The sequence below is a fragment of the Pinus tabuliformis genome, chromosome 8, assembly GCF_031772625.1.
Source record: "Pinus tabuliformis cultivar Carrire ecotype Pingquan chromosome 8, CPIR1, whole genome shotgun sequence".
Lineage (NCBI taxonomy): Eukaryota > Viridiplantae > Streptophyta > Pinopsida > Pinales > Pinaceae > Pinus > Pinus tabuliformis.
This window is the reverse complement of record NC_142294.1, coordinates 476,631,000-476,642,143: the sequence shown is the minus strand read 5'-3', so window position 1 is coordinate 476,642,143 and position 11,144 is coordinate 476,631,000. Positions and strand designations below refer to the sequence as shown.

The 11,144-nt window shown below is 38.5% G+C and overlaps 1 protein-coding gene across 1 annotated transcript in view; it reads left to right on the top strand.

The window, feature by feature from the left end:
- Nucleotides 1–9,348: 9,348 nt before the first annotated feature.
- LOC149236131 (F-box protein SNE-like) overlaps nucleotides 9,349–11,144 on the top strand; it is an 84,618-nt gene continuing 82,822 nt past the window's right edge. The window contains exon 1 of the mRNA XM_089368780.1: nucleotides 9,349–9,534. Coding sequence (XP_089224906.1) covers nucleotides 9,349–9,534 — 186 coding nt within the window. The remainder of the gene's footprint in view (nucleotides 9,535–11,144) is intronic.

Here is an 11,144-nt window from a genome sequence, read left to right as displayed (position 1 = left end):
GGGGAGGATAAATTTCTTAAGGCGATTCATACCCAACTATGTTGAGATAGTCAAAGGTATCACAAACATGCTCAAGAAGGAGAATGAAGTTAAGTGGAGATTTGTCCCCTGTAATTCTTTCACTAGGATCAAAGAATCTTTGGCTAAGGTCCCAATGCCAGTCAACCCCAACTATTTAGTGCCTTTTTACATATTTTCTTTCACCTTTCCCCATACCATTGTTGTTGTGCTGTTACAGAAAAATAAAGAAGGTTATGAGAATCCAATTGCCTTTTTCAGCCAAGTCCTAAGGGATGTTGAGCTAAAATACAATATATTGGAGAAACATGCATATGCACTAATCAAGAAGTTGAATTAATTCCATATGTATGTGTTGCAATAAGGAATCACAACGTTCGTCCCAACGACTACAGTCAAGGACATTCTGGTGCAGGGAGATAGCGAAGGAAAGGGGGGCGGGTGGATGGCTAAAATACAAGAATATGTGCTAGAAATAAAGCCTACCAAGCTCATCAAAGCCCAAGGGTTGGCCAAGATTTTATCTGAATCCAATTGTAAAGCTATAGGGGTAAGCCTGATCACAGAGGAAGGTAGATCAGAGGATCACCAGAGTAGAATTAAAATATGAGCAGAAGATCTATGCAAAATATGATGGATTACCCAGGTACAAGAACATTGTTCATTACCTCGTATTCCTAAGATGCCCGTTGGGATTGGATAGATCTAAATACTAGAGTCTGAGATTGCAGGCACATAAATACATTATATCTAATGGACTACTCTGCTGGAAGGACCTAGTGGGGGTACTACTTCTATGTTTGGTTGAGGGAGAAACCCATGAAGTGATAGAGGATTTCCATGGGGGAGTCTGTGGAGGACACTACAGTTGGAAGGAAACATCACACAAAATCCTCAAGGCAGGATTTTACTGGCCCACAGTGTTTGGAGATGTTTATTCTCAGGTCAGGTCATGCCAGAAATGCCAATTGTTTGCTAAAAGACAGAATTTTGCTCCTCTCCCCTTGATTCCTGTGCATGTAGAGGAGCCTTTTAAACAGTGGGGATTAGACTTCATTGGAGAAATAAACCCACCATCTAGTGGCCAACACAAATGGATTTTAACAACCACTGACTATTTCACCAAGTGGGTAGAGGCTATCCCAGCTAGAAATGCTACTGACTCAGTGGTGATAAAATTCATGGAAGAGAACATACTATCCTGCTTTGGGTGTCCTTTTAAAATCATCACTAATAATGCATAGGTCTTCAAATCTGCCAAGTTCACCAACTTCTGCCATAAATTCAATATCATTATTGGACACTCCACTACATACTACCCTCAAGGGAATGGCTTGGCTGAGTCTTCTAATAAAACTGTGGTGAGGGTTCTAAAGAAGCCCATCACTCAAAACCAAAGGAAACGGGACTCCCAACTAAAGTTTTCTCTATGGGCTAACCGTGTAACGCCCAAACGATCCACTGGGAAATCACTTTTTGAGCTAGTATATGGCAAGGTTGTTGTCTTCCCGATCCAATTAGCAATACCAGTAGTTAAGTTTCTACAAGAAACCTAGGAAGAGTCAAGCGCCTTGACTAGAAGGATAAATCAATCGGTGGAGCTTCACGAGAACAAAAATCAAGTGAGGACCAAACTGTCAGACTACCAGCAAAGGATGAAATCTCTGTTTGACAAGAAGGCTAAGGATAGACCTCTTCAGTAAGGAGGTTTAGTTCTCAAGTGGGATGTCCGACGAGAAGACAAAGACAAGCATGTGAAATTTGATCCACTATGGTTCGACCCCTTCAACATTACAGAAGAAAGGGGAAATAACACATACATGCTAAAAACCTTGGATGGTGAATTGTTGGAACTACCTGTAAATGGTCAGTTCCTAAAATTTTATTTTCAAAATTAGAGATATTTGTCTCTTGCTCATTGTAAATATCTTGTGTGTGTGTCAAAATTGTTATTTGAAATTTTCAGTTTATTATCAAAAAATTCCTTTTTCACAGAATTGTATTTATTTAAGAATGACTCCATGCCCAATGGAAGGAAAAACTACTAGTCTGCAGGTCCTCAGCACCTTGCCAGCAAGGCACTGTCCACAGTTGGAGCCAATGTTGTTACTCCCTGCATTGTGGGTTTCAATTGGTCAAGGTTGCTCGGGAGGAGTGAAGTTTGGAGCCACTTTCCCAGGCCACAAAAGATCTCAGAGCTTGATCAGACCCCTCCAGTGCCTAGTGCTCAGAAATAACTTTCCAAAGGTATATAGAAGTCCAAAAAAGGACTCCTATATCAGAAGTTAGAGTTTGTTGAAGATTTCCTTTGAAAGCCTCGAAAACCTAGAAAATGGCGAAGTATGAGGGTAATCCCGCATCCCGTAAATAGGCTATCACCATAGTCCCACAGTCACAAAAAACTCCAAAACTTACGAGGTCTGATCTTGTGATATAATGTGAAATCACCACGGGAGGGCCGAAAAAGGTTAACAAAGGAAAGCATGAAAAAACCAAGGCGGGTGACCCCCTCTCTCTCCTCCATGTGGCGCAATCCCATACTCCCGCAATCCCGCACCCCATATCCTAGTGACCCCGCAGTCCTACAACTCAACATATCAACAAATTGACGGGTTCTAAACTTAAAAGACCTTGGGGGGGCCAATTCTGCGATACAATGTATCATCGTCAGGGGAGGCAGAAAAAGTTTAACAAAGGTAATGCAGAACATAACAAGAGAAATCCACCCCCCTTCTCTCTCCTCCATGTGGCGCAATCCCACACTCTCGCCATCCCACATCCCGAAATATCAGTGGATCGGCGGGGTTTTCATTCCAAGACCATGCGGGGGCCGATTCTGTGGTATATTGTAAAAGTTCTGGGAAAGGCCGAAATACATTAACAAAGGAAATTCCTGCCAAACCAAGGAGGACAACCCCCTTTCTCTCTCCTCCATGTGGCAGTATGGAGGGTGATGTGGTCGTATGGGAGACACGTGTTACTTAGTTTCAATGTTTTCAAGGGTGAAATAGGACCATTCTCGAGTACCACGTGTCACCACTAACAGGGTGACACGTGACAGTGATGACATCACCCCATAGATCAGTGTTCGCAACTGTTAAGGGGAAAAGCTAAAGGTAAAAGGCCATAAAGCGTCGGGATGCGGGATTCCAAGTAACAAAGGGAAAAGCGTCCCCCCCCCCCGGATGCAATAATTTATGACGACGTGATCTATAAGGATCTTGCGTCCGGACTCTCAGCCCGCACTAAGGAAAAATGTAAAGGGTCCCCCTCTCCTGTAGTGCGATTTCGATGTCTTAGGTGGGCTAGATCCCATAGATCGACGATCGTAAGTGTCTAGGGAAGAAGCTTAAGGAAAAAACATTGTAAAGCACCGATATGGGGGATTTTGCAATACAAAGGAAAAGGCTCCCAGACATAGGTCTAAAGGCCTTAATGCCTGAGGGCTAAGCCCCTGGTTCTAGCCCCCGTCTATATGAGGAAAGCCAAACGAGGGGCCATAATAAAGGGAGGCTAAGGGGAATATAAATAAAGGCATGTTTCGCCTATTTTAGAGGAAAAAATCCTGCGCCTATGAGACTACACTGCTAAACTAGAATGCATATCATCCACTACATCAAGGCACCGATAGTGTAGTATAGAGGTTTTATGGGAAGATGGGTCGGCCACTAGAAGACTTAAATGGATCATGGCGCAACATTGGAGCAGTACATGGGACTCAGGAAGATTAATGGCTCAGCATGGAGCCCCATCCCTCTACATAGCAAAATATCGCCAAGACGGGCACTTACAGTTGACCTAAACCCCGCTTCACAGAACAAGGCATCCTAGCAGTAAAGGCAAAAGCGATGACGTCGGTTGAGTAACACAGGAGGCAATATCGTGGACAAATTACAGCATGAGGCAGAGGCGATCACAAGATGGACACATAGACTTTCATTTATTTTTTTGTTTGGTTATTTACTTGTTTTTATCCTGTAACATGCCTTCCTTCCAAGGAGGCATTTAATTTTGTAATATTTTTCGGTCACAGAGCCATTCATGACTGATACAACTAGTCGACTTGACAGTTGAATCTAGACCGTAGATGTTTTTGTTGTAATGTATGTTCTTGCTCACCTCTCCAGATAAATAGGGAAAGGTAAGACTTAGAAAAGGTTCAGAAATTCTATAGAAAACACTGCATTCTACTTTCAGATGGGATCTCTTTTTAATACATATCTTTTTCAGAATATCAAGGAAATAGTGGTGATTCCCCCTTCAAGTATTACAGTATGTGTTCTCTTTGTAAAACTCATTTTTGTGTTCATGCTTCTTCCCTGAATTCATGCAATTATAGTTGCTAGAAATATTTCAAGCTCCCTCACAGATTCATTAGTATCTACATGTTAATGCAATTGCCTATAACTGTTTCATAGATTCATTTGTCTCAACATTGTTTATCAATATGCATGTGTGTACTATTGAAATTATATCTTTAATTTGCAACACATGAATCATAGGCATTTCATTCATTATCTAGGCATTTCATTATTGTACTCACTCTGACATCTTTTCATTTGGTAGCCAAGAGAAAAACATTCATGGTGGCAGCTGGGCCCACATATCATATGGGACTCCTATCCCAAACGGCGTGAAGTTTAATTGGGACTTCACACTAGGGAGACCCCTTAATTGTTGGCAGCATCTAGCACCATCCACAATAGTGATCATCTTATATAAATTCGTCTTTTGTAAATATAATGAAGTCCAAGAGACACGTGTGGAATCTAAAGAGTTATATCTAGAATGTGAAAAGTTATATGTAAGCTCATAGGTCATAGAAGTTGAAGAGTCATGAGGAAACTCAAGAGTCATTGTCATTTTTATAAATAGTTCCTCATAACTCAAGGAAAGGGATTGGATTTTTAGATTTATGGCCTTGCCTTCTCTAGTGGTGCATAGGAGAGAAAATAATTCTTTGGAGAAGCAAGTTGTAGCTTCATGTTCCACTATTGGAGCTAGTGTTCCACCAATGTAACAATATACTTGGAGTCTTTCATTAATTATCAGAAGCTCTCTGAGCCAACACTCTTTCATGCATGTATCGTGAATGTAGTAAGACTATTCTTTGTATGTTTTCAGTATATGTTATTGTAACACATACCAAAGATAATGAACTATTTCATTGATTTAGATATGGATATTGTTGAATGGGTGTTGTTTATGCTTTCATTGTTATTGTTTATCTCGTGAACTAATTTACTGGTTAATCAACAAGCCTCTATCCTTGTGTCTCTCTCAGGATAGTACTATTACTTCTCTATTAGATGCTCACCTCTCTTATGTTTGTGGAATCTCCCTTTACACTCTATACTTGATGTCACACAAAGATTACATACTTGCTACCCCAAAGTTTTATTTATGATCCATTGTGTATGTGTTGCGGCCAACGCGTACGTTTAAATCGTTCATAATGGTGGTCAAACAATGTAACTGAATGAGATTCATATACCAAATGATGTGAGGTCTAATTGGGAATCCACATCAAGGAGATCACCTATATTTGGCAGAATCCAACACCATCAACATAACCCTCGCATTTCGCACTAAAGGATTTTGTAGATTTTTTCACAGAACAAATACGTGAGTGCAGAGTTTGACTACAAAAAAGTTCAAAGCTAACATATAATATCAATTTTCACTTATCAAATTTAATATCACATGTTATACTCATTATTTGTGCAGTATAACATTAATGTTTATAACATATTTTATTACATAATTATTGTAGATTTTTCTGGGTAGTTGCAAGGGACAATGCGAGCCCTACATTACCTTCTATAGTTAACCTAGATGAGTTTCCCCTAGTAGATACACAATATAAAATCCCAGAAACCCAATGTGAATTCAACCTTTATGAAATCCACAATTGGGGAAACCAGAAGTTTCTTGATGTCGGTGATGAATTGGGAATTTGGGAGTCTTTCCTTCCCCAATTTATTTTTCCCCGGACCCATATCTTCCCTAAATTTGTTACCTGGTGTCATCTGAGATATCTTCTTAGTCAGAGGGTTGTAATTGCCCATAATAATGATTTTTATTTGCTATTACTCTTGATTCCATATGTCAGGCACTTCAAACCAATCCTTCACCCCCTATGCACCCTTTTCCCACTAATTCTCTCATGGAGATTTACCAAAAACTCACATTTCGTCAACGAGCCCAAATATTTGAGTCATTTTTACCGAAGAATTATAAGTTGCCTAAGACCAATCCACCCTTATTCCACTTCAATTTTCCCTGAAATGTCTAGGCAAGTCATCTCTATGGTCACATGTCTGTTGGTTACCCTACCGATCAGTGGGCCAATGAAGTAATATTAGGATTTATATTAGTGTTCTCTATGGGTAATAAGCCCTCAATGATTTTCAACTACAATCTGTTTTTGGCAGACAATATTCATGATCATTTTTTAAAGTTTTCAATTGAAGGTGATTTTAAAAATCAGTCATTCCTGGTGTATTTACTTGTATTTCGTCAAGAACACAGGTTTAAGTTTCCATTATCGATAAATCTTTTTCTAACATGCAAAAGCTAAAAAGAACTAAGGAAGAACTAATACATATGTTTAATTGTGAAAAAAGGTCATTTCTAATTAGTAGTTTGTTACTTAAATGAAAACATCATAAAACAAATTACACACAATTCTAATGGTAATGACCCACCTAAATATGAAACATCACAAAACAAAACACACCCATCCCAATAAAAATAAATCCATTAAGACTAAAGTTTATATTTTTTTTGTAAAAATGACCTATAAAGTGCCGTTGTTAATGTAAGTTATCTCCTCATGACAACAAGATAAGATAAGATAGATAAGATAATTATATTTATGTCCAACTATTGACCACAAAGTAGGTCAAAAGGACTGTTGAGTACAATGATGTCCATATAATGCGGGAGAAAAAACAGTCTCCTATAAAAGATATAATGCACGAATATAAATGATACAATGCATGATTATAAAGGATACAATGTGTGAAATTCCCTGGTGGAGAAAATCCAAGAGCTAATGGGTCTAAGAATCAGACTTATCTCTCTCCACATCCGAGGCTGAATGAAGAACATTGTAGAAACTCAACAAAGTATGTTGACTTGATGAAGAGCAGGTGGAAAGTGTGGACTGGACTGCCTAGGGATTCACGCATTGTTGAGGTCTTTAGGACCTGGTCGTTCTCCCAGGAATGGATCTACTGTTGAGATATTGTGTGGCGTGGTGAGGTCCCACTAATCCTCACTGATCTCGAGTCTAGATATGTACTCGTATCAATCGGTCTCTTGGTGCCCCTGTTTGAAGGTAGTACCCTAAAAAATGTTGTGATCCTCTATGTGGAGTCTAGTCTAATGGGAGGTTGAAGAATACATGCTCAAAACTTGAGAGGCTCCTGCATATATATGGCCAAACATCTTTGATCAGGATACCTAAAAAATCCTACGAGGGTCTCAGAATATCTAAACAAGCAATGAAACCTTCCTATGATCTCGTAATAGATAGGGCATCCAAAAATGAAGTGCACCTCGGTATCTACTTCCTGTAAATGACATACCTGACAGATTTTGGCTGGTCTATCAATCTAGTGGTTTATCTTTGCCCAAAGTCTATGAGAACCTACTCTTAACTGGCCTTGAGGAAAGTGAAGAGCATGCATCCATTGTTGAAACATATACTGGGGTTGAACAATGAGCCCGCCTCTCAACTCCAAGAAGTGATTAGCGTAGAAGGCCATCTTTGGGTGCAACCCTCTTAGAGGATTGACCCAGGGGACATAGATGAATTGCCTATAGATTCCTCCCTGGTGATCTTGTTCAATTCTAGTCTAATAGGTAAAAGGTGACCAAGAGCATCAAAGGAATATTAGAAAGGAGGGAGACGATCCAACTGAATGTCCACTGAATCTAAGAGATTTGAAACTCATGTAAACCAACATCTAGACCGATCTGAGGGAGTAGAACGAGTAATAGTCTCAAAAGAGAAATATTCAAAGTAAGGATGTCGATCCCTACTCTTTATCACAGACCTTCTAAAATATTTCCAAGGAATTTCAATGTTCCACATTTTTAGGGAATTAAACAATCTAGTTGATTCCTTGTCTAAGAAAGGACTTAATTCACAGTCGGGAACTCTACATTATGAAGAGTACAAACATGGAGCTACTAATCTTGGAATTTTTCCTTTGGTTTAGTTTGTCCTCATTTATCTTTTACAACAGACCATTGGTGGACTATTATTTTGTGATTTTTGAAATTTTGGGGTATTACGAGGTAGTTAATTACCTCCCTATTTTTAGTTGACTTATGTTATATGGGATATGCTACTAGTAATTTTGTTAGATCTTTGTTTGGCTACTATGTAAGTATATTGACTCTTTTTGGGTGGGAAAATGGTTAGTAAATGCTACATATACTTGGCTTATTTATTTGGTGAATATAGAAAGATGTAACTACTTTTTTAATACAAAAAAGCAATGGTTTTTTCTTTGATGAAAAAAATAAGATCAAATGTGGGCTTTATTTTACAATAGAAGAAAAGGGAATAGAAACCAATTAGGACATTGTCACAACAAAATCTCTAGAAATTTGGTAGACAAATTATTACATTTGATGAGGAATGGAAGAGTAAATTGATGAGACAAACCTCGCAAGAAAGGGACCATTAATATTGATCATATGCATCCAATGGCAGGGACATCTAGAAGGTTATATTAATGCATACATCACATATATGATGTGTCTTAGGAACGAGAAAACATATTTTAAAAATAATTGGTATGGAGATGACAAATATACATTATAAAAAAGCAGTTTCCAATAAGAGGTAAACTAGAAGTGGTTGTCCTAAACCTTCTAACTTAAGAATGAAGCACCTTCCGTAAAATAACTACTACACATGGAAGATAGCATCATCATATTCACACATAGAGTGAGAAAAACTAATAATATCATTTTTATATGACTATAAAATTAGAAAAATAAATATTGAATTTACTGATTATGTCAAAAGGCATTTTCTCTATTAAGTTGGTTGGGAAAACACTGTTTAGCTCAACCAGTCCCCTCACTCCATTTTTGTTGTTCTCTCCCATCATAATTCAACACGTGTAAAATTTTATCAAGCCCGATGTATCCTGTTGCACGAAGTATGAGCACCTTTCAAGGCGGGGAGTTAATGACTGTTGTTGAGTATTCAGCTAGCATTTGCCCTACGTAGAGTCAGATGCAGTTGAGCATAAGCAACACCTTCCTCTTCCTTGGATTCATCAAGGGAAGGAGATTAAGGTGAAGAAAATGAGGCAGGAAGAACACGATGGTGGTTACATTAAGTCTTGTTCCAAGGACATGTTGTTCGAGGTGTTGAAGCATTTGGATTCTAAGTCTCTATCGATTACTGCCTGTGTGAGCCGTCACTGGAAGCGAGTCGCCGAAGAGGAGGCGCTATGGGAAGGAATTTGTACCAAGCGTTGGCCTAAAGAGGTTATGTATGCTTCCCAGTTGGGGCAACTGAGGAGCGTTGTTTTGGCCTTGGGAGGCTTTCGTCATCTTTATGTTTATTGCTTCTAACCATCGCTAGATCCTTTGCATCATCTTTTGGATCAATTGTGGCCAATATTTTGACACATTATTAGGAATTACTGGAAACAACTTATATGATCATAACTTTGTGTGAAAAGTGGCACTTAATCCCATACTAGAGAACCAAGACATAAATTATGCCATCCTACAAAATGGAGTTCACTTTGTGTTGGAATAAGTAATGAAGAGCTAAAAAATGGAACTCCCTTTTTACAAGTATAACTCTCATAAACATTGTCTAGTTGGATACTTTTGATATATACTCTTTGTGCTTTACCTAAATGATTAGTTGTAAAATGAAGCTCTATGCCATCCTCTGAAAGCTAGAAAGGGCATCCCATTATCCCTGCAATATTACTTTGAAAACAACCAAGCCATCCCATAAGCACTATCTCAATGCAACAAAAACCCCAGAAATGCAATCATTTATCTTAGAGTAAGGGAATGTGTATATCAACAACTACTCCAAGAAGGCCTAGAAATTGACAGGCATGTTTTTTTTTTTGTTAAAAAAACACGTGTTTCTATTCAAAGGTATTTCCTTTGATGTGCACTTCCAAGAATTGCGGAATAAAAATATATATACACCAAGAAATAGATTCACATGAATATTGTATATTTCAAGACAAATCTGTGCACGTATAAATCTAAGTACTCGAGACACTAAAATCAATTTTTTTGTAAGAGAGTGTAATAGATATACTAATGTTTTGTACTATAATGTGTTACACAACCAAAGAAGCCATTACATGCAAATACGCTAAAGCAAACTCCATTAACGAGTATTTATAGTGTTAACAAGCTACCAAGGAAAAAATGAGTTGCAAAGGATCTAAACCAAATCTCAATTAAAATTGGAGGGAGTTCCTCTTATGACATTATAGGGCTTTTGGCTGAATATGTGCCTTCTAAGTGGCTTTCAATATTTTCAAAAATGAAGTTAACTTGATGGAAAAGGAAATTAATATTCTCTTAGGCTGAGAGGTATCCTTATTTTTATTTCAATTACATAATTTGTATATTTTAATGAACATGGAGCAAGATCAAAGACATAACAAAGTCAACTGTTAATTTTACTCTACGACGTTGGACATCTGAGATGTCCAAATCAAAATCAATATACACACACTGCATGAGGAGTAACTAAAGAGGAATGTCAAATTATTTGATTAAGAGATGGCATAGGAAAATGTTAAGACAAACCAACAATCATAGACAGGGAGAAGAAAGTTTTTTCATAGCTTTTCACAACATACTATTTTCTTCCCTCAAACAAGTTTGTTTTGCTTGCTTCTAATCTTAGATTTTTAGAACCTTATCTGGTTTGATAGAAAGAATGGAGGTGTGGAGCCTGATTATCTTCTGTATTCAAAGGTATCTCTGCATTGGACCCCAGTTCGTAATGCGTTGTCAACGCCAACCGTAAAATATTCGCTGCAAAGGGGGTCCAGGGGGGGGGGGGCTGCGACCTTTTGGGAGCCCCCCCCTAGCAGGGGGATCGGGGGCAGCAC